Source organism: Daphnia carinata, chromosome 5 (assembly GCF_022539665.2).
Source record: "Daphnia carinata strain CSIRO-1 chromosome 5, CSIRO_AGI_Dcar_HiC_V3, whole genome shotgun sequence".
Lineage (NCBI taxonomy): Eukaryota > Metazoa > Arthropoda > Branchiopoda > Diplostraca > Daphniidae > Daphnia > Daphnia carinata.
The window spans coordinates 3,815,173-3,843,022 of record NC_081335.1 but is presented as its reverse complement, the minus strand read 5'-3'; the positions used below and the strand labels follow the sequence as shown (position 1 = coordinate 3,843,022).

The 27,850-nt window shown below is 41.7% G+C and overlaps 5 protein-coding genes across 9 annotated transcripts; 3 read left to right on the top strand and 2 right to left on the bottom strand.

Moving 5' to 3' along the window:
• Positions 1-85: 85 nt before the first annotated feature.
• Positions 86-3,867, bottom strand: LOC130696611 (solute carrier family 2, facilitated glucose transporter member 8-like). Of its 2 annotated transcripts, none has more exons than XM_057519704.2 (7): positions 3,707-3,867; positions 2,877-3,050; positions 2,498-2,800; positions 2,361-2,435; positions 2,082-2,282; positions 1,328-1,623; positions 86-1,262 (listed from the first exon to the last, which is right to left on the bottom strand). In XM_057519704.2, exons 2-7 carry the CDS (start codon positions 3,046-3,048, stop codon positions 735-737), a joined length of 1,575 nt encoding a protein of 524 aa, XP_057375687.1. In that variant the 5' UTR covers positions 3,049-3,050; positions 3,707-3,867; the 3' UTR covers positions 86-734. The 2 variants fall into 2 exon arrangements, with proteins under 2 accessions (XP_057375687.1, XP_057375685.1); XM_057519702.1 differs by lacking the exon at positions 3,707-3,867 and adding an exon at positions 3,127-3,281.
• A 533-nt stretch (positions 3,868-4,400) lies between these two features.
• Positions 4,401-6,591, bottom strand: LOC130696625 (uncharacterized). 2 transcript variants are annotated; one of them, XR_009002674.1, is made up of 6 exons: positions 6,459-6,591; positions 6,152-6,321; positions 5,602-6,088; positions 5,447-5,538; positions 4,611-5,375; positions 4,401-4,430 (listed from the first exon to the last, which is right to left on the bottom strand). XR_009002674.1 is itself a non-coding variant. In XM_057519725.1 (5 exons), the coding sequence occupies exons 1-5, from the start codon at positions 6,571-6,573 to the stop codon at positions 4,950-4,952; spliced, it is 1,290 nt and encodes a 429-aa protein (XP_057375708.1). In that variant the 5' UTR covers positions 6,574-6,591; the 3' UTR covers positions 4,401-4,949. The 2 variants fall into 2 exon arrangements, 1 of the variants encoding a protein (XP_057375708.1); XM_057519725.1 differs by having other exon boundaries at positions 4,401-5,375.
• Positions 6,592-9,716: 3,125 nt separating this feature from the next.
• On the top strand, positions 9,717-10,745 carry LOC130696650 (uncharacterized). The gene is made up of 4 exons (XM_057519755.2): positions 9,717-9,793; positions 9,886-10,194; positions 10,265-10,535; positions 10,596-10,745. Exons 1-4 carry the CDS (start codon positions 9,717-9,719, stop codon positions 10,743-10,745), a joined length of 807 nt encoding a protein of 268 aa, XP_057375738.1.
• A 2,378-nt stretch (positions 10,746-13,123) lies between these two features.
• LOC130696591 (monocarboxylate transporter 14-like) lies at positions 13,124-21,772 on the top strand. 3 transcript variants are annotated; one of them, XM_057519681.2, is made up of 10 exons: positions 13,124-13,280; positions 18,036-18,116; positions 18,198-18,746; positions 18,822-19,040; positions 19,134-19,308; positions 19,374-19,840; positions 19,911-20,133; positions 20,201-20,326; positions 20,400-20,549; positions 20,724-21,772. In XM_057519681.2, the coding sequence occupies exons 1-10, from the start codon at positions 13,278-13,280 to the stop codon at positions 20,777-20,779; spliced, it is 2,049 nt and encodes a 682-aa protein (XP_057375664.1). In that variant the 5' UTR covers positions 13,124-13,277; the 3' UTR covers positions 20,780-21,772. The 3 variants fall into 3 exon arrangements, with proteins under 3 accessions (XP_057375664.1, XP_059351470.1, XP_057375663.1); XM_059495487.1 differs by lacking the exon at positions 13,124-13,280 and adding an exon at positions 15,665-15,937 and having other exon boundaries at positions 18,039-18,116; XM_057519680.2 differs by lacking the exon at positions 13,124-13,280 and adding an exon at positions 15,665-15,937.
• Positions 21,773-22,225: 453 nt separating this feature from the next.
• Positions 22,226-27,592, top strand: LOC130696601 (monocarboxylate transporter 14-like). Its single transcript, XM_057519692.2, has 7 exons — positions 22,226-22,395; positions 24,850-25,151; positions 25,326-25,651; positions 25,811-26,269; positions 26,339-26,750; positions 26,819-26,944; positions 27,036-27,592. The coding sequence occupies exons 2-7, from the start codon at positions 24,884-24,886 to the stop codon at positions 27,227-27,229; spliced, it is 1,785 nt and encodes a 594-aa protein (XP_057375675.1). The 5' UTR covers positions 22,226-22,395; positions 24,850-24,883; the 3' UTR covers positions 27,230-27,592.
• The last annotated feature ends 258 nt before the right edge of the window (positions 27,593-27,850 follow it).

The window sequence follows — 27,850 nt, the reverse complement described above, 5'->3', positions numbered from 1 at the left end:
CTTTCTTATTTTTTTCAAGTTGGATACCTTTGTCGGACGACACTTGTGTTTGTCCAGCGAAGGCAGTAGTACGTGAAAAACGACATGTTTATAATTTGTTTGTATTGACCCACACGTGCGCACGTAATACACTTGAAAAATGTCGCAAGAGTATTTCTTTAAAAAAAAAAAAAAAATGTCGAAAAATATCATCGTTTAAGGCACCAAAATATTTTTTTTTGTAACAGGATATCGGCTTCACTAAAATTATGTAAATCAGTTTCCGACATTGATGTGTATAATGTATGTATAAAAAAAAAGGCGACACATTCAATAACATTACCAATTACATGAACAAATGATAAAACAGTTTCTCCAAAAACTTTAAAAAGAAAAAAAATTGAAAGGATGTAGAATAATTAATGAGGCTGCGAAACAATCTGTTGAACGCAGAGAATGTCACAACGTTCATTTTTTTTTTTTTTGTTAAAAATTTATTCTATCAAAAATAAGAGAGGACGTAAAAAAGAAGGAAGTGGAAACATGATTGTGACGTTGTCATGCGACTTTTTCTCCTTGCTCTGTCGTGAGAGGAGAAAGTAGAAATTAAAAACGAGCGCAAACATAAACCCAAAACAAAGTTTTCTCTCTTTCTCTCCCCGCCCATGTCGTCGCTCCCTTTTAGCCAAGTGAGGTAACACATTTTTTTTTTTTACGTAATAAGAATTTGTTTTTTTGTTATCTTTTCTCAATCGCTAGACGAAGCAGGCGGGATGGATGCCAAAGAAAGCTTGGATCTGCTCTGGTGATTTGCCTTTAGTTTCCGGAAGGAGGAAAATACTGAACAAGATGCCGAGGACGCAGAAACCGCCAAACATCCAAAACGCACCGGAGCTTCCTATAGCTTCTTGAATGTCAACAAAAGTGAGTGTGACGATGAAAGCTAAAAACCAGTTGGTGAACGAGGCAACAGAGCTGCCGGGGCCTTTGACTCTGGCCGGCAAAATCTCGCTGAACATGAGCCACGGCATGGGGCCGGCACCCACGGCGAAAGTGGCAATGAAAAGGATGAGCGACGTCAGCGGGAGCCAACCCAAGACGGTCACCTGTTGCTGGCAATCGGATGTCGGTGTGGCCGTCAATTCCTTCTCGCATTCCTCTTTGATGAAGAAGAACGCGCCCAAGGCAAACATCGAAATGCACATGCCAATCTCAGAGATGAGGAAAAGGGTTCGGCGACCGAGACGCTCAACCAAGAGCGACGATATAAAGCAAAAGACGACCTTAAAAAGAATGTTGTTTAATAAAACAAAAATAAACGGGATAAATATGAGACGTCACGACGTACTTGATCGACATTGAGGAGAACGGCGGCAACCAGCGTGTCCAGTTCAGAGCCGGCTGATTCGAAAATGGCAACAGCGTTGAATAAGGCCGCGTTGATACCTGAGAGTTGTTGAAATACCATCAAACCAATGGCTACCATGACGGGCTTCCATGCCCAGCTACTCCAAAGATCGGAGAAGCGGCTCTTCTGAGACAATTCGATGCGGACGCGAGCTTCCATTTCAGCCAGTTCTTGCTCCATATCGTATTCAGGTCCTCGCAGCCATTTCAAAGCATCGCGCGCTTCCGATGATTTGCCTGTAAATATATATATATATATGTTTTCCAAATTTTTAAATCAAGTCTCGTGAATAAATATTTGGCAATATATGAAGCCATGTTGTTCAATACGATGCTTCGTATCGTTCCAATACGCAGAGCGAAAACTAATAACAGGGCTTTCCGTCTGGATTTATTGTGATTAGATTACGAGGTCGTCATTCATTGGATTCCGATCGGCTGGCCTTTTGCGATCACATGATTGCCACATGTCTGTTTAGAAAGCTTAAGAAAAAAATACAAACTAATCGAAAGCTCTTGACCGAGGAAACAAAAGAGAAAAAAAAAAAAGGAAATCCAGACATTGCAATTATTCAAATCAATTTTTGAAAAACTGTCAGTAAAACGATTTTCTTTTTTCCCGGTTGGTAAAATTTAGCAATCATCGGCCGAGATTTCGAATAGTTTTGGCTAGACAAGGGAGAAAAGGTACGAACCTTTTTTGACAGAATAATAAGGCGATTCGGGAATGTACAGCACGGATACGAGGAAGATGAAGGGGAAGACGGCCTCGATGGCTGAGATCAATCGCCAATCGAGTCCTAGGCCGAACAAGCTGACCACCAAAATGCCTAAGACTACCATCAATTGGAATGAGAATCCAAGAAGGCCTCTCACGCTGGGAATAGAGATCTCGCCTAAAATCGAAGGAAACATTTAATATTATTGGAAATAATGTTTTTTTTTAAATATGTGTTGATAAATGAGGCTTTTACCGACATAGCTGGGCGCTACGACGGAAACTATGCCACCGGCCGCCCCACCCAAGATTCGTCCAATGTACAACATACCTGTCAAAGTCAACACATGCGATTAGTTTGACAAACAAAAAGATAAACTATTTGACGTTTACTGGGATCGACGGCGAGAACGACGAGTAGCCAAGCAACGACGAAGGGCAAGGACAAAGAGATGAGGACCAATTTCCGTCCGAAACGATCCATCAAAAAGCCTCCGCAGAGAGCTCCCAATAAGGCGCCAAGATTGACGAATGAACCCACCATGGCCATCTGAGTGTTATCTAATTTCACGTACCAGACGCTCTCCTCGTTCGTGATGTGAGGAGGCACTGTGGCATTCGGAGTATGCTGCAATTGTGGTTGAACGGGTGACGACCATCCCAGGAAACTCCCAAGGATGAACGCACCCCACGAGGCTATCAATAAAAGGAAAACAAAAATTGCTGCTAATTGACGTATGCAGTTTCAACAAAACACTCAACTACTCATTACCGGCAATCGTCGCTATGAACAATGGCGCCTTGCGTGCCGCAGAGTAATCGATGTCGGCGCCAAGGATTTGACGGGCTTTCGCTGAGGGTGACGAATTTTTAGACTCCAAATCTTGGCTCTTTTCGTGAATTCCGTCCTCGTCCGCCACGAATCCTTCATTGACAGATGCCATGGCTAAACACGTCAAACAATAAAATAAATGAGCAAGCGTTTGAACGCTTAATTGGAATTTAGTAATTTCAGCAAATACTTTTGGGCCAAGGAAAAACCAAGAAACAACCACCACACAATGAGTGCCGGATCCCAATGAAATATCAGAGAAGCTTGTTCAAGGCTAAATACCAAAGGGCAGAGATGAGAATGATTGAAAACAAGAGGTGCCCTTCATGTGCAGGGGTAACAACTTTCTTTTTGAAAAAGAAACAAATAGTTGGGGCAAAGTGTCAAAATTCTGCCTTGGTTGACAGACAGCTTTATCATTTTTGACAGATAGAATCCGTTATGAATAGCAAACACAGCAGCAGACAGCATTATAGCTTTGGCTGACATGCATGCAGGTCATGGGTTCCTAATGGTTTTTTATTTTACTAGATAACTTTAAGGTACCAATAGGAATAGGCCTCGATAATTTAAAAAGCAAATGGCCACAATTGTCCAGAAAAAGCACCTTTCTAGCTTAATGACATGATTGTTGGGGCAGGACCTCCAACCACTAAATCAGGCTCGACCGCTGCCTCATTTAAACGTCCCCTCTCCTTGTTGGACACAGCTTTTATTGTTGACCCTAGTCTAGGTCTACACAGTTTTATGGTACTACGATAAAAAATTACCTGTACAAATGCACCGTCAACTAAGCGTCAGTAACTCTGGGTAACAATACGTATGTGGACTTTTCACGGACAGCAATTAAATGCGTCATTGAAGTCAATCAACCTTCTCCGTAATAGCTAAGAAACGATTGTATCACATGGATATTCACAATTTAGGGAGTTTTTGCAGACGCAGGGAATGCTGTCAAATTATGTAAACAAAGAAACATTGCCAGTATCTATAGACTATTGCATTTTAATTTTCATATGGAAAATTTGAACCGAAACATCAATCATCAGTCGTGTTCTTAATCTCGGCTCTATGAATGCCAAATGCAGGATAAAGAGCTTAAAAATGATTGTTTTATTTTATAGTGGATAAGATAATGTTTTTACTTTAGCAACATCAACAGATTTATTTTATTTCAATGGCCGCTAGATGGCAGAAAATCATTCACGTGCAAGCATGGTGAAGGAAGGGAAGTTTTTTATTCTGGTGTCACGTTTTGAGTGCTTTGAGCCTCAGGTCGAGTGATTCTATCTGCGCATTAATCAAGTGCATCGGGTACATCAACGAATGGCAGAAAATCACGGTAAGATTTCAAAATTTCAGACAACTAACGAAATTCAATAACTTTTAAACAAATCCTATCGTCTATACTTCATCCTAACCCCACCTCCTCCTACCCCATTTTTATGCGAGGTTAAGCTGGAGTATGTCTCATTTTGTATTCGCCAGTAACAACTTTGTTGTAAGAAGCCGATTGAAATACGATGACACGATTAACACGATAGTTTGTTTTTTTGCAAGCTTTGCACAGCAACAGCTTATGTTTCATTCATGGAGAAATTTTGGTTATTTCAAAATGGAGAAATCAATTGTAAATATCAGGGGTATGCCAAAGGTTTGAGCACTGCAAGTAACAGTTAGTCTGCAATCACCAGTTCTTGAAATTCTTTTGAAACTGGTAGATACTATCATCAAATAAATATTTGCTTTTAATTAATGCCAACAAAAATTGCACGTTATTTCTCAGAAATCTAACTAGGTACATTTAGCGTGCAACGTAAAAAATTTGCAGTAGCAGTCATTTCTGATTTGTGTGATAGAGACAATCGTGCTAATCACGTAGCAGAGTTAATATGCATATGATTATAAACCTATTAATGAGGTTGTTAATGCTTAGCTTTACGGTCACACGGTGTCAGTCGCTTTTGGAGTACATGTTCCTACCAGTTCAGGAATCAAAACTAACCGAGATTTCTAAGCGCCGTTCAATGCTAGATTTGTTTGTGAATTTTTTAGCCCTTCTGCCCTGGGTTTCAGAGTCCAAAACACGTCGAGTCCGCCTACTTGTGGGGGTTTCCAGCTCTTTGGCCACCAACCGGCAGTGCTGGAACGAGCCACAACCAAGCCAATGGAGAACTGCGTCATCCCACTGAACACCCGGATGACTCCGGGAATCCAGCAAAGGACACTGAAAACGAGACGCAAGTAGAGATAGTAGAACCACTGTGAGTACGACATGTGGTGAATAAAGTTGGCGGCCGGCAGTCCAACTACGTTGGCGTAGTATGCAAACAGACTCTCGAAAGAAACTCCTGGATAATATAAGCTCGCGCCTTTCGCCACTGCCCTGGCCATGTGCTCAAATTCAACTGAAGCGTCCTTAAAAGCCGGCTTAATCATCTATGCATTTCGAGTTAAAGTTGTTAACTTTTTTATGAATAAATGATTCGCAAATAATTGAATCGACTCACTTTGTCCAGGTAGTGACGGCACAGGTCTCTTGTTAGGTCCAGATTATCTTCGTCACAAAAGTTGAACCGATCCTCAATTCCGAGTAAGTAACCTTTTGATTAAGTAGTTGGATTAACTGATGAATATTAACAATAACAAATGCCTGCGATTTTACCTATGCACCGCCAGAAGTGGATAAACCCACTGAGTTCGTCGTCAGAGGCGTAAGTAGCACCGAACTTGTGAGGAAACAGGACGAGGACTCCAACGAAAGCAAACTGCGAATCAGCCATATCGAATTGATTGAAGTAAACGTAAGGCTCTTCTTGATCGCTGTTGGCCGGTTGACGTCTCAATCCAACATACGGGCAGCCAGCCAATTTTTGAGCATCCATTTGAAGACTGGCCAGCATGGAGGGATCTTCGAAAGGCTCTCCGCATCCGGCCATTGCCGTGTTGTCTACCTGTCGTCTTCGATCGGGATGGTTCATCTGACTGGAGGCGTGATCGTGCATACTCCTCACCATCTGGATGGATCGCCTAGCCGGATGATCCTTTTGCCAGACGTCTCCGAAATACCAGGCCGTGACGTGAACCACCGTCCCAATGTAGCGCTTGAACGATTTCAAGACAGTCTCCGATTTTTGCGTGAAAATAAGCGGCTGGAATTTCATACCAAACAGTAAGATAATCTTTAATGATTAATTACGATTGAAATGATGTACCTTGAGAATTTGAGGTGAGGTGAGCATAGTGATGAGGGAAACGAAGTGGGCTAGAGAGATGCCCGCGAAATGTCGACGGGCAAATTCTTGGCCTCGCTGGAACTTGACTGGGTTGTACCATGGCGGCGGAACGGTAGGCAAATTTCCCATCTCCACGGGAACTGTTTGCCCTTTGGACCGAATTATCGTTGCATCAAAATAATAACAAATATAGATGTCAGTCTCACTTGTTGTGTGTTTGCTAATGTTATCTAACTTATTCAACAGAGTAATTCTACTAGAGCAAACTGACATGTGCATTAAATACCTTCAAGAAGTTGGACCAATCTCTCCTCGGCAACACTTTTGTTGGCAGTCCCGCCGTGTGTTTTCTCGGAATTCAAGGACGCCAGCTTACTTAGGTAGGGACAATGATCAGCCATTTTTCCTCTTATGTTAACACGTTGTATCCGTTAGACGATGCGAGCCAAGGCACCTCCCGTCTGCAACGACAGTTGTGAAGCCAATGGATCAATAAACCGAGACGCGCTTTATTTCTAATGAATTTTGATGACATGAAGCTTGTAGTTCTCGGTAAGTTTCACTTGCAAAAATTCTGATAAAATTTATTAAAACGTCCTGTGTTTTTTCTGTCTAGTGGTGATTACATGAGAAAGTCAAGGCGGATGTTTGTTACAACAATTAGGACATTAAGAACGAAGCAATTTGACAAGTCAGCTGAGGAACTTACTCAGCTAGAAACAGCGATTCCGAATTGTTTTGAAAACGATGTAGGGATCTCGGTGGCTGCGGGACTAGATCTCGCTCGCAGCTCGTCGCTAGGCGACGTACGGCGTGAATGCGTTACCAAGGCTATAGAGCCGGGAGCTTTTATATCTCGGACTCTCGTCGTCTGCCACACTCCTCCATTTTGTGAAACAGAACAATTCTGTTCCCGAACCCGGACTTGGACATACACCTCGCTGAGCCTCGTTCACCAGCTCCTCGTTCAGACCTTTGAAATTTGGGCGTGTGACCGTCTGATGAAACAGACGATTTAAACCAAGACAAAAGTCGTTCCATCGCCTCCATTGTTTACAATCAAAACAACAATCTTAGAAAAGCTCGTGCGTAGTATTTTCGAAGGCTTCTGAGTCGCACGTGGTATTTTACGCATCGACGACGTTGCACAAGAAAATGTTATCGTCATTGCCCAATATTACGCCATTAACCCTTTAGCGCTTCGTGGAATTCTATTTCAGCAGTTAGAGGCAAGGACAGTTCAAATTGAACGCATTTTTTTGTATAATTGGAGTTTTGATTTAATTGAAATTTTCTTTATTTGTCTAGTGTTCGTTATAGCGAGACGAAAAAGGAAAACCTAAAAAACCGGAGACCGAAGAGCCAGTTTGCAAAGGTGCGTGGAGGTCACAGTATTTGGTATGGGGCAAATGTTATCGTCTCTCACGATTACCTGGAATTGACGTTGACCTCTACGAATCTCATTGCCCATTAAGTGTGTTGTCGGATCTCATCAAACGAGTTCAACAGATAGCGACGGTACGTATCAACAACATTACCGAGAACCTTGTACCAATAGTAGCTTAGCAACTAAAATGCAAATATTGCACTTGACCGTTTGTTATGTAAGCACCTACAACCATTTATCGATCTCGGCATGTTCTTTAGCTGCTGTCTAACGCTCTTGTCAGTTTTATCTTGAGCTTTTGGTGACAAACATTGGTTCTTTGACATTCTTAGGGATGGTCTAAGCTCGTTGTTAGTCGGCCTTGAAATCTCGATTCTTGGGCCCACTACTGACCTGTGTAAACTCCGCCTTGCGTCACGTAGGTCATGTGGGGGCCTGAAACTGCACATGCCCTCGTATCGATGAATAATCGATTGTTTTCTTTTGTTTTATCGTCGAAAGTGGCCTAGTTGAATGACATTTTTTTTCCATGCGCTGTACATAATGGATTTTAAAGAATGTGTTTTTTCTAATTAAAAAGGGTTTCTTTTCTTTTTATATAACAGCTGCACGGGGATGCAGCGTGACCTCATTCGTCATGAGACGCACCGGGACTTGTTAGAGAAAGAGAGACCGACAGAGAAGAAGAAAAAAAGGAGGATAGACAAAAAAACAAACAAACAATAAAATCCTCTCCTCGTGGAACATCGAAGCCCGTATACGTATGGTGGATAACAGTAGACGAAACAGGTTACTAGGATTATCATATCCATAGTTAAGGCCACGCTATAACGCGAACTATTGTTTCCTCTGCACAGGTTACACACGTGGAGGACATTAGACGACAGCCCAAAAATGAGCGCGTTCTTAAGTGTGTCTGAAGAGCTTATTCTAAGTGGACTGCAATGTAGTGAAGTCGGTATTCAGGGCAGCTCCGTGAATTGGCTATTGGATTGCCCATTACGTTGTCGAGCATTTGAAGAGCGAGCGAGGAGTCATGCAGGTCATTGACATCGTCTTTCGTTGTACGATTTGACGTATTTTTAACGGAGCGTCGAGTACGAACCGATCCACGCCCACAATCTCGGAGGAATAAGCTGAAAAGTTAGTAGCTTTGTTATCACTTGTCGACTTACGTTATCACTTCTTTAGAGGCGCGACCTTTCCGGAAGTATGTGCCTTTCTTGATGTGTCAACGAGCTTCTGAGACACTTGTTTCTCACAATATTGAAACATATTGACGACATTGGGGTCAAAGAACCAATTGCCTCAGAAGGAGCCATTTCAAGGCTTCAATCCATTGATGATTCATTGAATTAAGAGTCCACGAGTAGCATTTAGTCTGAACGAAACCTTCACTTTTTTTGGAAGCGACGGTTGAGTTGGAAAGCTTTACACGTGTCTTCAAAAGAAAGTGGAAGTCAAGTTCACTACTGAAAGTCCCATGTAGCCACGCCTGCGGCTGCGTTTGGACGATATTTTCCTCAACCCATTTTCCATATCTTTTCTAACTCTTCCTCTACTTACCTGGTAACCCGGTTACGTGAATCAGAGAAAGCAAGAATCTGCGGGAGAAACCTATTTCAATGTTTTCTCCGTTTTAAACACGAGTTCAATTGTACTCTGAGGCTATGGAATTCAGGTCAGTTTGTATGCGGAGGCTTCGGCAATGGTAGTTGTATGACGTATACTTTTTTCCGGCCAATAGCTTTCATAAAAAAACCGTTTTGTAGTTCGTTTAGCTCCACGTGCCGTAATGTGTTTGACCGCTGTGTTTGAACGGTCACGGCCGTTTCTACGATTGCGCTTGTATGAAGTAGAATGCGGAGAAATGTAATGGCTGGAATCAGAAATTGAAGAACTTGAAATTTGCTTTCAAAACAAAATTTTGAATGCGTAACCAGCGAATGCTGATTTGAATAGAAAATTCTGCTTTTTTTGTGCAAAAGAGGGCGCTCGCGCCATTTTGTCAGTATTTAGCGCCAACCAGCCATCACTAGTCTCAAGGTCTTTGTTTTTACGAAACAGGCGTTTCTAAAGCAAGTTCCATGGAAATTTTTAGATTACTATTCAAAGAATTGTGATATTATTTGGTACTTCAAATTGTAGATTTAAAATATGAAGCAAGTGGAAAAAATGACTTACCTAGAATTGCTTGAAGCACAGCAGAGACACAATAAAATTCTATCCAACAAGTATGTGTAATTAACCATAGTTTTCAGAATAAGTTAAGAAAAACAAACAGCAGAAACATTTTATGTATATTGACTGATGTATTTTTGTTTAGATCTGTTCTACAAAAATTACCTGACAAAGGAAAGAAGCTTGTTGAAACCAATCACAAGATTGAAGAAAGATTGCAAGAATATCAAACAGAAACAGAGGGACTGTCCCAAATGTTGTCGGGGATGACATTGTCACCCAGCCCAAGAGTAGATGTCAACCAAATGGAATGGACAGGGAAAATTGATCCTGCTAACTCATTACTTGAGTCACAATCTAACAATCAGCAGCCAAATCCAGATGATGAGAGTACAGATATAGTGGACATTCTTTTGACCACAAACCAATTGAGCAAGATTGTCATTGACGAAAGGTAATTGAGCAGTTAAAGTAGTTTCATTTAAAAAAATAAAAATTTACTGTTGGCTTAATTGACAAAACAGGGAAACTGCAGCAATTGCAGATAAAAGTGTTAACACCCAGGATCCTTGCTACAAACGTTTAACAGAAAAAGTAGAACACCTTAAACCAAACCAGCAATTCAAGCCTTACAAAACTTTGAAGCATGAACAGGATCCATCATCTAAACAGCACCATAATTGGGATGAAAACACTGCTGCAACTCCACCACAGTGGAAACATGATGAGGGTGTTAAGCCTATTCCGATTGAAGAATCCTTGCAATTGCAAATTCAAGCTGAGGAGAAGTTAAAGGTATTTGATATTTGTTTTTTGTTTTTGAATTCCAATAAAATATGAATTTTTGTGTCCCAGGCTATAGAACTACATCGCTTCCAACCCAAACCGAGATCACTCCATGCTATTACTATTCGTCCTGAGGAGCTTGAAGAAGTTTATGATGAGGAACCTGAAGGAGCAGGAGGTGGCATGGCAATCACTGTACATCAGGAAGCAGCAGATTGATACGGTGAGAAGAGTTTGCCTAATTTCACAATAGTATAGTTTTGCAACAGTAATGGATGGTTCCCCCTGAAGTCACTAGCATCACACAGCAAAATTATATTTGTAACTCAAAAATATGAAATAGATTTTTGCACTCATAGTGATCAAAGGCAAATTTTGTCAGTTTCTCAAAAAATTTCTTTAATTTTAACGGTACTCGATTCAGGTTTTCCCATTTTTTGAATCACTGAACCGATGATCTACTATTACATGCAAAATCTAAATTTTCATGGGTCTCGTGTTAAGTCGAAGCGTGCACGTCTGAATTTTCGAAATCCTCGATTGGCCTTGCCAATGCTGCCACCTAGCCTTCGTTTAGAAGTAATCTATTCGAAAATCAATACGTGATGAGCCTTAATAATTTATAGTTTGTTCGATACAGTGACATAATCTTGGCCGCTTTCGATTTCCCTTTTTTGGCGTAGGAAAAAAAGAACCCCGTCTTTCGTCTAAAAATTTATAGCTATTGATTTTCGCGTGTCGTTTACCATTGCTACGATTGGGAAAAGAATCCCTAGAGATCCTACGTGATTCATCTTCCCACTACTCAATAAGATTTCCTTCACAATCCCCCCCGTCCCGCGGTTAATTCCTCCGCTATTGTATTTCTTCCTTGTCTATTCGGTCACTACTCGTCATCGATATTAAAACTCGAAGGGGGAGGGGGTAGTGTGGGTGTCTATTGCGTCATCATTTTCTTTTCGCCCCCCTCCCTTTTTCCTTGCCTTTTGCCCACGCGTCTTGTGCAAAGAAAGCGACTTTTAAAGTCACAAGATGTTACGGTTTTTGAAGAGGAGCCAATTGGCTGTTGTTGTTTGTTTTTGCGTGTCTACATTTTGAAAATAGCCAGCAAAGACCAACGTCATTTCTGGCCGGTCATTTAGTCGTGTCAGCTCTGCACGATGAATTTCTTTTCTTGTTGATTTTTTTTTTCCCGATCCACCTAGCAACTCTATTGCTTTGTGATTGACCAATCAGTTGGGATCTACTGACTTTTTTTTTTTCATTCGTCAAGTAACACCTTTGAACGTATTTTTATGCTTGTATCGACATCACTTGTCAATCAAAACTATCGACTTTGTAATCTGTCATTGTGTGTCGAAAGACATACAATCGAAGGGCCTTTGAGCGTTATCCATAAGATCGAAAAGAGAATAGGGACATCATGGCTCTCGTGTCAATCGATAATAAACGCCTCCTCAAAGAATGGTTGGCTCTCGCACATGCATGGGGACGTCGGTCACCGGATATGTGCACACACACAGCTCGGTGTTTGAGCGCACAAACGGCCAAGTAGTTCGTATTTCTCCGTTTTCGGTACGCTTACAGGAAATTCAAGCGAAATCGAGTGTTATGAACCCAATCAAACAATTGAAATATTTTAAACATTCCAATTTGAACATTTGTTTTTTTTATGGGGAACCGAGATGCCTTGCTAATCAGCCAGTTTGCCATCGCTCTCCCGAACGAAAACAAACATATTTTGAAAAGAAATTCGATAAATAATGCTGATATAATATGCTGTCCATCACTTCACCTGCTTGTTGTTATCCACTTTTCGTTCGGTTATAGAATTATTATTATTTTTCAAGGCAGTGCATCTCGCTTACTATAAGCAAATATTCCGGTTCCAACTGGCGCGACTCGGATCGATTGTTTGCCGCACACGAGTTGGAGAGAGGGAGAATAGGATTTTCGGTTGTTCAATTCATATGTTATTTATATGTTCAGTTGTTACACAAAGTAGATGAAAGACTTTGCGAGTCGCTAGGGTACACACACACACAAAACGAAATGCAATGATCTGAAAGAGGTTGTTACAATGGTTATTCAAATGGATGGGCCGACGACTCGTGACGTCATTTCATTTATGTAGACGTAGCTCCCGACAGGGACAACTGTCCTTTAACGGATCGGGGCGGGAAATTAAAAAAATACTTGGGCGACGCACTGACGCACTACAACACACATAGGGACACACACTTTGATCTGCGCAAGTCACGGTCTTCGATCGGATTTCCAACGTGCTGCCAGAGATTCTCTCTGAAAATCTCGCATGTTGAATAGAAGTAGGCGCACATCAGCTGACTTCCATCTCGCTACCCCCCTCCACCCATCATCGTTTTGATTTCCTTATAAACATCCCATCACGCCCGTGCTGTCTGGGAGGGATGGGCACAGATAGAAAGAAAAAGCAAAAAAAAAAGGGGGGATCCAAACTGGTGTAGGAGAGCGTCGTCGATCAGTGCTGTTCGACGACGTCGATCCGTTCGCACGGGCGGTCAAACAAAGAGCGTTCGGTTATTATCAAGTGCGTTTTTTTTTAATCTTTTGATTTTTATCAGATTTTTTTTTTTAAATCAAGAGTTTTTTTTGTTTCGAGAGTCATGTTTTGAAAGAAAGAAGGCACAAAAATTCTACCAACACCTTTTTATTTTTCCACGCCACTCGTTTTTTTTTCAAAAATCCAGACAGTGAAACAAAAGAACAACGATGGTAAGTGTTTCAATCATCGTTCAATTGTGCTAGAAATCGGCTTCATCGTCCGTACAAGAGTGAGCATTTGCTATTTTAAATAGGCGGTGTGAAAGTTAGCTTATAAGTGCCTCGTTATTCATTCAAATTAGACTTGAATTTGAATCATCTGATTTGAAGATCTTGACAGCTTTTTTTTTTTTTTCAATTCCCTACCCGAAAAATTGGATGCAATTGGGACAGCTTTAATGGATGGGGATGATTTAAATGTTCGGCAGACGGGAAAGAGTCAAGTGGGAACACGCTAAACAATAACCGTCTGCTGTCGTCATCAACGAGAGCGGCGTGTCCGACCCACGTGAAATTTTTTTCTTCTCTATTTAGCCCGCGCACACACGAAAAAAAAAAGCAGAACGTAGAATTGCTGACGTCCGTTGGCATTTTTTCTCTTTGGCGTCCTTCTCGTGTAAAAATAAAACGCGTATACACAAACGCATAGCGTGACCCCATAAGGGCGAGCCTCCTACCACATTCTAATTCGGTACTATGTAGGTATGTTCGCCGTGCGTTTTGAACGCACCATTTTACTTTTGAGGGGGGGGGGCTTTCTCTTTTTCGGTCAACCCTCGTCGTTCTTGTTGTTAAAGTTAAATCTAGTTCAGTCGCTATGTGTGCATATCAAAAGAGGATATTACATTTGCCCTCTTTTTTTTTTTGCCGCTAAACTGGGAGTTGTTCCAAAGCGAAAAGAATAGGGACAAAAGCCATTCTCGGGCTCCATGATGGAGGATGTTTGTCAGTGACAGTAGCGACTCATTTTCTTTCTTCTTTTTTGTTTCTCTTGTTTGATTTCATTCTCAATAAGATTACGATGGCCCGAGATTTTGTTGTTCCTCGCTTCTTCATTCGACTCTGTCCTGATGTCTTAGACACACGAGGTTCCAAAGTTTGCGTGACCTATCGGACGCCAGACGCAGACACCACCCCCGTACACACTCGAACGCTTTTCAATTTCTAAACTGTTTTCCTATTTTTCAAGATACACAATAAGAAAATGACTGTATCAATAAAGCAAATGGGGAAAAAAACGTTTTAGAACTTGTAAGGCATCAGTTATTGACTCAGGTTTATTTTTTTTTTTTTTAAACCACAACTTTGTTGGAATGGATCGAGTTAAAAAAGAATCAATAAAGTGCGCGTCAATCGTCTCATCGGCACCGACCAATGCCGAGAATCCTTAGCAACGTTTGATACATATATATTTTTTCCGCATGGCATGGCTCTTTTTTAGATGAAGTTGAGATCTATATGATTCTGGCCCGTTGCCCAATCTTGTCTATCGCTGCCGGTTCCGGTCGAACTATTTGACATCGACGGTATTTCTTTTGTTTTCTGGTTCTGTAATGTCGTTTAAAGAAGGAGGGCGGGTAAAAAAAAAAAAAAAAACGAAATTAACAGATAGCACATTTTTTCAATTTTTTTTTTTAATATTTAAGAACTAAATGATGTTAAAGATTTTTCATCTCGTGTGTTGGGGTGGAAATGCAAATTTTGTGAGTGGGAATGGTGGCACGTAACAAGACTGGGAGTGTTTATGCGTAATAGTTGACACATTTCTTATCTTAGTGATACCTACACTGTCTGAAGCGCTAGCATTCGTTTTTAACCTAAACTCAATTTTTATGTTTTTAGATTTAAAACATTTTTTTTTATGACAAAAAAAAATTTGAGACGCTTTTCTTTCAATGGCCGGATGTGGGTTAGTAATAACATCCCGTTATTTGATTTTTCCAGCAAACTCATCTAAAAAAAAAAAGAAGTTTGAATCGATTATTAGTCTATTAAAAGAAAACAAAATTGCTGCGATGACTTTACAGTTGATGGACTTTATCCAAGGAAATTCAGTATCTCCCATCCTTAGTCATCCACTCCCCCAAGTCAATTTTTTCATTTAAAACAATAATTCCGTTTTTTTTTCTCTTGATATTACACTCGTTTAGTTTCCGAATGCTTCCGCTGTCAGCGCTAGTAGACCAGGGGTCCACCGATTGTAACGGACCCCGGTGTGTATGGAAACGGGAGCCGCCGCTGCACGCATGTGTGTTTTAGAATTGCGTTGCGTCGGGCCTTCTTGTGACTAGGAAACCAGTCCCCTCCCCCCCCTCCCACTTCGTGCACACGCGTTTCCCTTTCTCCCCTCCCTTCTATACGATGCCCGTCCACGCTCGCCGTTCATCGTTCGATAGCGACGACTGACTCGGAATTACTAGCGGAGTTGCATCAGTCGTTTGGCCGCAGCCATGATGTTCCGGTCGCTCTTATAGCTCCTGCTCGCACTCTCGATTCCCCATTCAGTCGGCACGCTGTTTCACATATTTTTTAATTTATTTCATTTATTTTTTTTTTCTCATGAATAAAAAAATAAATAAATAAGTTTAAAAATCCTTAATCGTTTTCAGCTTATCCCCCAGTGCGACTGTGTAAATTTCTCTTGATTTCTTCGTGCAAAACTGAAAAAAAAAAACCAGTGACCCTTCTTTTTTCTTTCCCAGTGAACATTTTCTCCCTAAACACAACGTGAGAAAATCGCTTATTTCCCTGTAAACCCTGTAAACTATCGGTTTAGGTTGTTTTGAAGAGAAAGAACTCAAATAATGTCGAGAGAAGATAAAAAACAGGTGAGAGAATTCAGAAATTGTTTATTTTGCATCTTAGCTTTATCGTAGGAGATATGCTTTCGTTCGTTTTCACCCTTAGCTGGATTTCAGTTAGACGGTAGGCTCTCGAAAAGAGGGAGGCATATAACGGCCCAGCTCCCGGCTGATCAATCACGATCATAACCGGTTTTTTTTTTTTTACTTTCCTGTATATTTTAATAAAAAAATAGAAATTGTATAATTCATTATTTATTTTTGAGGGGGGTTTCCATGCCAACAAGAATATTTTTTGAAATGTCGGTTCCAAGTTTTTAATGTCTATGGCTGTCGACCAAGTCATTTGTACCGGCTTTCTTTTAAAAAAAAAATAACCTTTTTATCCTTCTTGGTTGATTCGTTAAATCCTTTGAATGTTATCTTTAGAATAAAGAATAGCGATACAGGAAAGAAATGCGGAATACATTGATTCCGCTCATTAAAAAATAAAAGAACGGACGCAAGCGGCTAATTGCGGGGTTTCTTTCATTATCGGCATGATCCAACGTTGCCTTTAACCAACTTCAATTGAAAATGGATATCCTCCAACAAAGTGGAATAGAATAGTTGGGTTATTTTCGGCGAAACAAATCATTGTGAAAGCGATTCACGTTAAGGTTTTTTCTTTTTTTAAAAATAACGACAAGGACAATCCCGAGAAATGGAAAAACAAACAAACAAGGGTATAGTGTTCGTTACAAAACGTGCCCTTTTACCTGCCGATTCGAACATGCTAACCACGGAAAGTGCACGTGATTGAACCCAAGTCATCCAACATCCGACGTTGCCCATCAACAATTTCTGAAATTTTATTTGTTTCCCGTCTTATTTACTCGATTCGAAGGTGAAAACTTTGGGAGGGAAAGAAAAAACAACAGGTCAAAGTCATTCTATGTACATCGTTTGTGTTATCGTGGCCAGACACTTCGCCCTCCCTAATGTTATACGATAGGTTTGTTTTAGCCAGCGGCCAAAAATTGTTCAGAAGCTAAATAACAGCTAACAAAAGAAGGGGACGAAACGAAAATTCGAAATTCATGTGTATCGAATGACTTGACGAGCAAAAAGCACTGGAACACGCTCACGGCCATCCGACTGTGTGGCCATTATTTCGGCATCGAATTTGAATGGGTACGCAGTTGATTGAATTAAAACAGCGTTAAGATGGAGAAGAGCCCAGAGTCACATGCTGATTTGAATTTTTTTTTTTATTTGAGTTGCTGTAATTTAATGATGGCCAAATGTCCGGTTGCATACACACACACACACAGCATTTGATACCACGACTCTATGCTTATCATTATGAGAACATTGGAATTTGACGACGTGTGATCAAACGCGTTTGCATTTCTCTGCTAGTCAGGTCTTTTTTTTCCTTCCCCATTCTGCTTTGTTTTAACTGATATTTAAGTAGGTTAACTTTAACCAACACCGACAGGAAATCTCACCAGACTTTTGACAAATCCCAGTAGCTTTTTAGATTTTTCAAGCTTCCTTCCCACCGTCTTTCCCACTGTCAAACGCAATCCAAATCCGCACAGCTTAAATCTTCTTTCCTAAAAAAAAAAAAAAAAAAAAAGAAAAGAAAAATTGAAAATGTCTTCCCCTTACGCCATCGTATGTAGATTTAAAGTTGTCTGGCGTAGGGCAATCGTAGTGATTACATCAATCATTCCGTTGCATTTCATCCGGGCGGATTGCGCAGTTTGCAAAAGGCAGTCGATCACAAAGGACAGGGTCACTGTGCTATCCGTACAACAGATCTTATTACAAGCACAAACGTACAGGCCGTGGTCCCCCCCCCCCCCCCCCTTTTAATTGTATTTTCCCCCCTCTGATGGATGTAGACTTTATTGCCTAGAGCAAAGGGTCATCCGGGTCATGCGACCGTAGTTGAAAAAGAAAAGTGACAGTAGGGGGTAGAGGGGGAGAAGGAATGTTCCTCTTTTGTACGTCTCCCCCCTCCACACAGCGCTGTGATGGTTGCCCAGTAACCGTAATGCTAAGGTTTTTTTTTTAAAGAAATAATGTTTTGACTTCCAGTTGGGGCTTAATTTTTGAAAATGTATTTTCTTTAATTCAGAAGGGGGAGAGCAGACAAGATGCCAAAGGAGCGGATCTCGAATCCAACGCGGCGGAATGCGACGGTGATGACATCTGTGAGGTAATTCTAACAAGCGGCACGCAATCCTGAAATAAAAAGTTTAAAGTCATTTTGAACTTTGGCGCCAAACAAAATGCTCAGGTCCACGATATTCCAATTCCGCCGGACGGTGGATGGGGATGGGTCATCGTCATGTCTTCCTTCCTGTGCAATCTCATCGTGGACGGCATCGCGTACACGTTCGGTGTCTTCCTTCCGAAATTCGTCGTCTACTTCAACGAAGGCAAAGGAACAGTGGCATGGGTCGGGTCACTGCTGGCCGGCGTCTACCTCAGCTGCGGGCCCATCGTCGGCGCCCTCACCAATAAATTCGGCTGCAGGACCACCTGTATTATGGGCAGCGTAGTGGGCATGGTCGCCTTCGCTCTGTCCACCCTCTCCGAATCGGTGGCCATGTTAATGGTCACTTACGGCATCATTGGCGGTATTGGATTCGGACTCATCTACTTGCCGGCCATCGTCTCCGTTGGCTACTACTTTGAGAAGAAGCGTGCCCTGGCCACTGGCATCGCTGTGTGCGGATCAGGATTCGGTACCTTCGTCTTCGCTCCCCTAGCTTCCCTTTTGCTCCAACACTACGACTGGAAAGGAGCTAATCTCATCCTGGCCGGCATCATCTTCAACTGCGCCGTGAGTTTGGATTTTTTTTTCTAGTGACCAAATATAAAATTGAATAATAATTTTTGGCTGGAAAAAAATGTTCAGGTTTTCGGTTCGCTGATGAGGCCTCTTGAAGCGCCGAAGAAAAAGTGCAAGCCCCTGTTGCAGCGGATGGCCGAAGATAAAGCCGCACAGTTGGAGCGTGGCTCTCTCATGGGCTCTCAATATTTCATGGTCCAGTTGGCCGACGGCTCGTACGAAAAAAGGCTCAAAGTGCCTGTCAACGTCGATCCTGGAGTGCACTCTAGTTTCGATCTGGATGAGGTGATTTCAGCAGTGACATCTGTTTCACACACACGCAGAAGAAATTCTCATACGGCATTTAAACTTTTCGTTTTTTTGTTCGGAAATATCTAGCTGGCCGGAGCCCATTCTGCTGGACGAATGCCGACCATCAGTGAATCAAAAAGCGATCCAGCCAATGGCGATGCTGCCCAACAAGAGAAGAAGGAAGATAAACAAATGAAAAACGCGCAGCTCAAGGATAACTTAGAGGAAGACCCCAAAGAAGGCGACAAACTCTTAGACGAACGTAATCAAATTGTCCGTTCGTTAAAAAAAAACATGTTGATCTACATTTTTAATTTTGATGATTAGTCAAAGCTGCGGCCGTTTTAAGAGGAAGCCGCAACAGCGTATCGAACGGTGAAGCGAGCAATTTAAAGCGCCGTTCGGGCGCTTGTGGCAGCAAAGATGATGTCAGCAGCTTATCGGCATCGAAGAAAGATTTAGCCGCCCGTCCGTTGGCTCGCAAAGACGTCCTCTACACGGGCAGCGTCACCAATCTACCTGAATATCAAAGCCAAAAATCGTTGGCCTCCTACCGCCAGAGTATCGTCTCTATCCCGAAAGCCGTGCAGGCGGGCAAAGGTGGCCAAGGCCAAAAATCCAGGGGCGGTTGCTGCACTTGCATACCGGAAGCGACTCGAAAAGAAATATCCGGCCTCATGGATTTCTCGCTGATGAAAGATCCCGTCTTCCTCTTCCTCGGCGTTTCCAACGTGTTCGGCATGTTGGGATTCTACGTCCCGTTTGTTTACATCATCGACGCGGCCACCACTAAAGTGCGTGTCTATATTGTTAAACGCAATTGAATTAATTCGTTCATTGATTTTTTCCTTTTTTGCGTTCCAGGATATTGATGAGGAAACGGCCGCCTTCCTTTTGTCAATTATTGGCATCACCAACACGGTAGGCCGTCTCATTTCCGGGTACATCTCAGACTTCCCGGCCGTCGATTCCCTCTTCGTCACCAATGTTTGCATCGCAGTCAGCGGTGTGGCCGTCTTCTGCGTTCCTTTCTGTAGCAACTACGTCGGATTCTGCATCGCCTCGGGCGTTTTTGGCCTCTTTTCATGTACGTCATTCAGAGAATTTCATATTACTTTTTCGTTTTGCTAACGGATTTTGTTTGGGTTGCACAGCGGCCTTCATTGCCCTCACTTCCATTGTCCTCGTCGATTTGCTGGGCATCGCACAACTCACCAACGCATTTGGACTCTTGTGCTTACTGAGAGGTGTGGCCGCTATTGTTGGACCCCCACTTGCAGGTATTCTGAAATAACATATCATTTTTGAATGAATTGTCGGACTTTTTATATTTGAATTCGGTTCATTTTTGAGGTTCCGTCTTTGATATGACGCAGAGCTACGACGTTCCGTTTTGGCTCGCCGGAGTCTTCCTCTTCATCTCGTCGGCAATTTCGTTCATGGTGCCGTGCGTCAGACGTTGGGCCAAGCGCAAAGAAGTCGCCCTTAAGGCTAAAACAGGAGGTAAACATAGCACAAATAACGGTCCAATTGATGGGCAATGCATGCGAATAAAACACCTAGGAGGATATCCTTCGGAAATAGAATCGCATCGTTGTCCGCTTCATGTGGTCTTCTATTTCAAGGAAGATCGAGTTTCTTTGTTCTTAATTAATTTGTGTTTTCGTTTATTATTAGGTGAAATGAAACAACTGAAATCCAGTGAAGATGCAACAAGAGCAGTTCAAACATAGGCGATTATCCCGGTCTAACTATTTGAATTATTATTTTTTTTTTCTCTTCCTTGTTTTGATTTTAGGTTAATCTTACATCAAATTATATTAGTCAATTTTAAAACATGAATTCGAAGATGTGTAGATTTCTTAAAAAAAAAGAAAAAGAAAAAAAAATGACAAAGAAAGAAAATTGACGTCTCATCCTCTGCTGTGAACAGCTCCATTTACAAAGTTCTTCCTGTTACGAAAGGCGTTGCTTTTGGTTTCATTTTCATTCAGTGAGATAAAAAAAAAAACAAGTTTTCATATGATTCATCTAAACATAAAAACAAAAACGAATTTTAAACATTTAAAGAAAAGATAAATCCCATTTCTCAACAGAAATGTCCTCATCGTGCAATTTGTGCACGGCATACAAAAATCTTGATAAACAAGAACAGACGCCAAAGTCGTTCATTTGCACCAGTTGAAACCAGCTCGCCACTTCCTATAGAACATCGTTAATTACAGACGAGACGAGTAATTGATTTCTTTCTCTGTTCTTCCTGACCTTCCTCCATATCCTGTTTGTCTTCTTCAGCTATTGTGGGTCAATAGTGCTTTACGAAATGTTCGATATTTAGGATCCATTTTTTGTTTTTTGTTTTGCCCCCACAATTAACTATCATCGTCTATATAACGATCATCTGTTGCAATGCAAATGATGTTCAATGTTATTTCAATGGTTGGTTTCTCATCGTTGTCGGTTAGTCGAGGCAAAAAAAGAAAAAAGAAAGATGGCGGAGCAGCGAAGAGTGGATATGTTTGTTCATGTTTCCTCCTATATACAATGAAGATGATTAATGTTATTGTTTCACAAAAACAATATATTAATTAATTGTCGACCCGTTGCTGATTGATGTAATTCTTGCTCGCCCTCTTACGAAACATTAGATTATGCTCAATGGATGAATGAATGTCTGAATAAAGGAATGAAAGATGAGAGAAACGAATACAATAGATCAGCAAAAACGACGTACCCTGAAGCTTTAAGTTACGGGGAAAACACATCGTGCATTGTGGCCTGAATACAATCAAACTCATCACAAAAACTATTGTCATGAATCGAAAAATTAATTTCAATCAAATAGAAGGCTCGTGCCGGCTTTTTATTTACAGCAAAACGAATAACACAAAATCTGCAGATGCAGCACGTGGAATTCTCGTTTTCGCATTTTGAAATGGTCGTTAAATTGTAGACGTTGCAACGTGGTGTATCGATTTTTTGATCTTTCGGGACTGTGGCGCTCGTTCTTGACGTATAGAACAACACCATGGAGTTTGGTTTGGGACCGCCATTGGCTTTAACAGCAGACGCCGGTTGCCCTCCCCCCTAGTCGTTCAAAACCTTTTTTTTCCACGAGTTGTGTCGTTCAAGTTAGTCTGGCTGTTGCGTCTGACGCGGCCACTCGTGCCTCTGTGGTTGCCTTCTACAAGCATTTTGTTTGTTTTTTTCATTGCGTTTATTTCGTTTTCGTGTTTTCGTTTATTTGGTTTTCATTCTGGAAATACATTTCCCGTTCAAAATCAGATATCGTGCATATCGTTTTGGTGGCCATTTGTGTTTCGATTTTCCTGTCTGCAAGGTCGCTGGCGTAAGTGTGCATTTTCATTATCCCGCCTTTATTTCTTATGTTTTAATTTTTGCCAATTAAAACCGGTAGTTTTTGATGTTTCGTCCTCACTTGTTTATTATGATGCTTTCGACGAGCTTTTGAAATCGCCGTTCGCTTGATAACCTTTTCGTAGAAATTGTTGGTGACGTCGTTATTTTTGCTGCTGGCTCAACTCGAATTTCACGTGTTTCCCAAGTGTAGCTGTTGCCGATACGCCATCTGCTTTTTTTTACTCTCTTTTCGAACCGATAAACCACACGTGTTCTAATCGAATAGAACGTGTTTTTTCATTCTCTAGTTGTAGACATGCACGTTGTCAATGTGGGCTAAAAGATAGTGGCACACCAGTTTGTCGCATTGTATCACGTTCTAAAACGAAAAGTCTGTTACTCAAAAGTACTTGGACTTTTTGGGTTATCTAATTGATTTCCCTCTCCCTCCATCTTTTCGTCTTGAACCAAAAAACCGCATTTTCAAGCGAAACTGTTTTTTTCTTGTTTCTTCCCTTGGCTTTCACGTTGTTCACGAGTGAAAGGCGACGCCCCGAGCTTCGAAATTTGCGACCGAATTCTTCCCCCCTTTTACAATCTCCTATAAATGGATATTACAAAAGCGAAAATTGTATTTCCATTCAGTGAATCACGACAATGTCTGCACACAACGTATCGTGTTAAAAAATGTGTTTTAAGATCGTTTCTCTTGCAATGCAAGCAGTTTCACAAGAGTTAACTATTCGTATAAGTGATAAGCCTTTCTTTCCCCCCTTTAATAATTCTAAAGGCATTTATTTTTCAAAAAGCAACCTTACACATACTATGAGCTAACGTGACAACACGAAAAGAAAGATCGAATGTCGTGGATAGGATCGAATACACTGAGACTCCAGCCATGTTAGTTTAATCCCCCCCCCCCCTTTTCCTTTTTTTTTCTTTGGGGAAAAGAAGAACGTAATAAAAGAACGTCAGTAGAATAGGGTCATACCGTGAAAGCGACATCCACCCTCTTATTTTCTCGTCTTTTTGGTTTCCTCTTTCGAGCAACGCTTTTATTAAAAAAGAATTTCAAAAGGAAAAAAAAAAAACAAGAGAAGGGATTCGATTCGTTTGGTACCGCATCCAGCGTGTCGTGACTCATTCGATTGGGGTTTCTCTTTTTCTTTTTTTTCTTTTAAATGTCGTTTTGTTTTTTTGTTTTTTTGCTGGAGGAAATGTTGGGGGGGAAAAAAACAAAGCGAAGAGTGTTACGTATATAACCCTAGATTCCTTGCGTGCTAACATAACTAATATTTTTATTTTCCCCGTTTGGGTTAGGGGAGAGGGATTTTGATTCACGGTGTTGCCGGTTCGTGAAATGTCTGTCTCGGGGGGGGGGGAAAAAATCCCCGTAAATTTAGGACATGTTAAAAGAGTTTTTGGCCCGCGTTCTTATTGCTTCACCTGCACACAAACAGGAACGCTTCATATGGACTAGATTTTATTATTTTTTAGTTCTAATAATAGAACCGGCATTGCCGCGTGCAACGTGCGTGATTTTTCATTCGTGAATTGTTCGTTCCGCATCGGAGAATTTATTTTTTTTTTTTAACTCAAACAATTTTGGACATCTTAATTAGATTGATTGATTGTTTAAAACGAAACTGAAAATCAAAAGGAAATAGAAACAAGACGAAATGTATTTTGTTTTTCAGTGCGGATGCACTGGTAAAAGTAGAAAAACAGCTATAGGGGAACGGTTAGTAAAATCTAAAAAGGACTTGGGGGGGAGGTTACGTATCTAGCGGACACAAACGGCCTTTACACGTGCGAGACTCTTGGTAAGAGGGGAACCCTGTGTTAGCGCACCAACATTAGATAGCAGTTCGAAAAGCACAGGGTTTTTCTTTTTTCTCTTTTCACCCCAGCCGAGATCCACTTCGAAAAGTAGGTCAGACAACAAACCAAAGACATTATTTTTCAAATGCCCTTCGACTCATCCTCTTTTCCCGCTGCGATGCGAACGCACCCTCCCGTTTTCATTTTCTGAGGATGCCACCACAAAATGGGATCAAATAAATCGTCAAAATAAAAGATAATGGAATTCGAAAAAAAAACCCATCCCTCCCTCCGGCAACAATTTAAACTGCTCCGCCCTTTTTTAAAAAAATATTTATTTTTCATTTATTTGAACAATGCTACTTTTCCTGTTTGTCTGTTACGTTTGTTTTGTTCGTTTAAAAAAAAAATGCTATCAGTAGTTGAACTGACAGTAATGGATGATCGTCATGGCAACTGTGATGCCGTATGCGTTAATCTTGTTAAAGCAAACACGATTGCTTTTCCACGCTGAACTCCGCACTTTGCACGACGACATTCCTTTCGTTTCATTTTTAAACTTTAAAAAGTGCAACTCTACCGTCCATTGTTCGATTGATTTTTCGTTTTTCGCAATTTTCAGAAGTGGAACTGATTGGAAATCAAATCAATAAAGAATGGCCAACAAATCGGTGGAACTGAAGGAGATGAAAAACGGCGAGATAGTGGAAGACGATGCCGATGACGGACCACCGCACATCGTGCCTCCCGATGGCGGATGGGGCTGGGTCGTTATGATAGCCTCTTTTTTCTGCAACATCATCGTCGATGGCATCATCTTTTCCTTCGGCCTCGTCGTCACTAATTTGGCTGAGAGTTTCGAAGTGCCCGTCTCTACCGTCTCGTGGGTAGCATCTCTCCTCGCCGGCTTTTACCTTCTCGCCGGTACGTACTGGCACTCCCTCAATGACCTCACACGAAATTAATCAACGCCTTATCTGATACAGTAGACCTTTGCCATTCAAATTAATGCCACTTTCTTCTTAATCATGCCAGTCCCATTTTAATATAAAACAAACACGTAAAAAAAAAATGATGTAATTAATTCAAATTTTGCAGGACCGTTCGTGTCGTCTTTAGCGACTCGCTACGGATTTCGGATGGTGGCGTGTGCCGGCAGCATCGTTGCCGGATTAAGCTTGGCCGTGGCGTCGCTGGCCATGTCCGTCGAGTTCCTTTACGTCTTTATCGGCGTATTGGGTGGCATTGGCATGGGTCTTGTCTACGTTCCGGCTGTCGTCGCCGTCGGTTTCTACTTTGAAAAGAGGCGGGCGCTGGCCACGGGCATTGCCGTCTGCGGATCGGGCATCGGTACCTTCGTCTTGGCGCCTTTCACCACCTGGCTTCTCGGTTATTACGGATGGCGTGGAACTCTTCTCATTCACGTAAAATATCAAAAGAAAAGCTTATTGACTTAATGGCTTCGTAATTTATTCTGGGATTACGTGCAACTGCCGCATTTTGCAAAATAGCCTCGAGTCGAGTTCCAAAGACGGACCTTAATCGTTTTGTTTCCATATTTTTGAAACTTCATCGACTTACAGGGCGGTTTGGTGTTGAACTGCGCCGTTTTTGGCGCCATGTTTCGACCTCTGGAACCGGCCAAAAAGAAATCTGTTCGTCGTCAATTGGCCGACGAGGAGGTCTCTGCTGGAACTCCTTTGATGGTGAGGATCAAAAAGGAGAGAGACGAGAAACTGCGCAACGACGAACGGCAGGAGACGAGCCAGACGGACCACTTTCACTCGTCTACCAACTCGTTGAACAACACTGTCAAATTGGTCGGCATTAAAAACAAACGGTCGTCGACGCTGACCGACTCTTCCACGTCCCTCGGCAAGAAAGAGACGCCATTGCTGGCGGCTGCGGGCAGCAAACGATCGCTGGCCAATCAAGACGACGTCCAGCCGCTGAATCGCGACGATGCCTTTTACACGGGCAGTCTGCAACGTTTGCCGCAATACAGAGAAAACCCGGCCAGCTATCACGCGTCCGTTACGAGGGTATCAAATATTATTCATTTAAAATTAATATTTACAATGATGATATTTTTCATTTGTTTTTTTTTTAAGATTCCCGACGTTGTCGATGAAGCTGACGGAGGCAAAAAATCTTCGCGATGCATGCGGGCCGTTTCTTCGTTGATCCAATTTTCGCTCTTTAAATCTGCCACGTTCGATTTGCTCTGCTTTTCGAGTTTCATCACTTTCCTCGGCTTTTTCGTGCCGTTCATGTTCCTGGCCGCCAGGGCCGAGCAGTTGGGGGCCGACAAAGAGTCTGCCTCTTTCCTGCTGTCCATCATCGGCGTGACCAACACGGTGGGTCGTGTCGTTTGCGGCGCTCTCTCCGACCATCCCAAAGTGAATGTTCTCTTCGTCAACAACGCCGCGTTGACACTTGGCGGTGTGGTCACCATCGCCACGCCCTTTTTCCCTGCCTACGAGATGCTCATTGTCTACGCTTGCCTTTTCGGCTTGTCCATCGGTTTGTTTTATTATCATTTAATATTTTTATTCCCTTTATTTTTGAATAATGAAATTTTTAAAATGCAGCGTGTTTCGCATCGCTGCGTTCCATCCTCATGGTCGAACTGCTCGGTTTGGAAAATTTGACCAACGCCTTTGGTCTCTGTCTGATGTTCACTGGTGTGTCAGCCACAGTGGGCGGTCCGTTAGCCAGTACGTTATCAATTTCATATTATTTCTTTTTTCTTTTTATGTTTTGTTGTGAATTATGAATAATGAATGTGTTTTGAAAAATGCCACACAGGTATGTTTTTTGATGCAACCAACGATTACGACGCCTCTTTCTACTTGTCTGGCTCCATGATTCTCATTTCTGGCATCCTCTGTTATCCGCTCGGTTACATCAACCGATGGGAAAAGAGGCGCAACAATGCCGCCCAGCATAACAAACAAAAAGTAAAGCCCGTTCCCGAACCGGAACCACTAGCCGTTGCGTAACAGGAAATTTCGGTTTGATATTTCTCCCCCTTTTTTTTTTTCCCGTGCCTCCAACGTACTATTACGTTATATAGTACTTAACGATTTGCATTAGACATTTTTTTTTTTGAAGCGGAATGATTCAAAAATGAAGAATTTAAACGAACAGAAACAAAACCAGTTGTGGATAACGCAAAAAAATAATGGACGAACCTCAGCCACCCTTTTCTTGACTTCCTCATTCAAATATTCCCCCCCCCCCCACCCTTAGATTACATGCTATGTTAAATATGCGATGAACTTTCAATTGTAACAATTGTGCAAAAGGATGACTCGTCCCGGTGAGTTTCTTTAAACGTTTGTCAATTTTTTTTTTTTTTTTTTCTATCACTTCAACTAAACATTTAACATCCGAATTTTGATAAAAACGGGAAAGACATTTCATTTGAATGCCTTGCTATCTAGAAACAAATGCTGCTACATATCATTCAAAAACAAATTTCTGAGATCATTTGGGCATTCAAATTGGGAATCAATTTTGTTTTTCGTTTTTGGATGATTGCTGCTGTTCTTTATGCATTTAATATTTGAAATAATTAGGGACTAAAGGAAACCTGCTAAGAGAGAATGAAAATGCTATAC

What these genes read in the sequence shown, in the direction of transcription:
- LOC130696625 (XM_057519725.1), bottom strand. Translation starts at nt 6,573, where the DNA reads ATGGCTGATCATTGTCCCTACCTAAGTAAGCTGGCGTCCTTGAATTCC. An exon ending in CCACTTCTGGCGGTGCATAG is followed by an intron (nt 5,539 to 5,601) that starts GTAAAATCGCAG and finishes CTTAATCAAAAG; the next exon opens with GTTACTTACTCGGAATTGAG. An exon ending in GCCGTCACTACCTGGACAAA is followed by an intron (nt 5,376 to 5,446) that starts GTGAGTCGATTC and finishes CGAAATGCATAG; the next exon opens with ATGATTAAGCCGGCTTTTAA.
- LOC130696611 (XM_057519704.2), bottom strand. Translation starts at nt 3,048, where the DNA reads ATGGCATCTGTCAATGAAGGATTCGTGGCGGACGAGGACGGAATTCAC. An exon ending in GTTCATAGCGACGATTGCCG is followed by an intron (nt 2,801 to 2,876) that starts GTAATGAGTAGT and finishes TTTTATTGATAG; the next exon opens with CCTCGTGGGGTGCGTTCATC. An exon ending in CGTAGCGCCCAGCTATGTCG is followed by an intron (nt 2,283 to 2,360) that starts GTAAAAGCCTCA and finishes CTTCGATTTTAG; the next exon opens with GCGAGATCTCTATTCCCAGC.
- LOC130696650 (XM_057519755.2), top strand. Translation starts at nt 9,717, where the DNA reads ATGAAGCAAGTGGAAAAAATGACTTACCTAGAATTGCTTGAAGCACAG. An exon ending in AAGATTGTCATTGACGAAAG is followed by an intron (nt 10,195 to 10,264) that starts GTAATTGAGCAG and finishes TTGACAAAACAG; the next exon opens with GGAAACTGCAGCAATTGCAG. An exon ending in AAGCTGAGGAGAAGTTAAAG is followed by an intron (nt 10,536 to 10,595) that starts GTATTTGATATT and finishes TTTGTGTCCCAG; the next exon opens with GCTATAGAACTACATCGCTT.
- LOC130696601 (XM_057519692.2), top strand. Translation starts at nt 24,884, where the DNA reads ATGGCCAACAAATCGGTGGAACTGAAGGAGATGAAAAACGGCGAGATA. An exon ending in ATCACGCGTCCGTTACGAGG is followed by an intron (nt 26,270 to 26,338) that starts GTATCAAATATT and finishes TTTTTTTTTAAG; the next exon opens with ATTCCCGACGTTGTCGATGA. An exon ending in CCTTTTCGGCTTGTCCATCG is followed by an intron (nt 26,751 to 26,818) that starts GTTTGTTTTATT and finishes TTTAAAATGCAG; the next exon opens with CGTGTTTCGCATCGCTGCGT.
- LOC130696591 (XM_057519680.2), top strand. Translation starts at nt 15,914, where the DNA reads ATGTCGAGAGAAGATAAAAAACAG. An exon ending in ACGGTGATGACATCTGTGAG is followed by an intron (nt 18,117 to 18,197) that starts GTAATTCTAACA and finishes CAAAATGCTCAG; the next exon opens with GTCCACGATATTCCAATTCC. An exon ending in CCTTAAGGCTAAAACAGGAG is followed by an intron (nt 20,550 to 20,723) that starts GTAAACATAGCA and finishes GTTTATTATTAG; the next exon opens with GTGAAATGAAACAACTGAAA.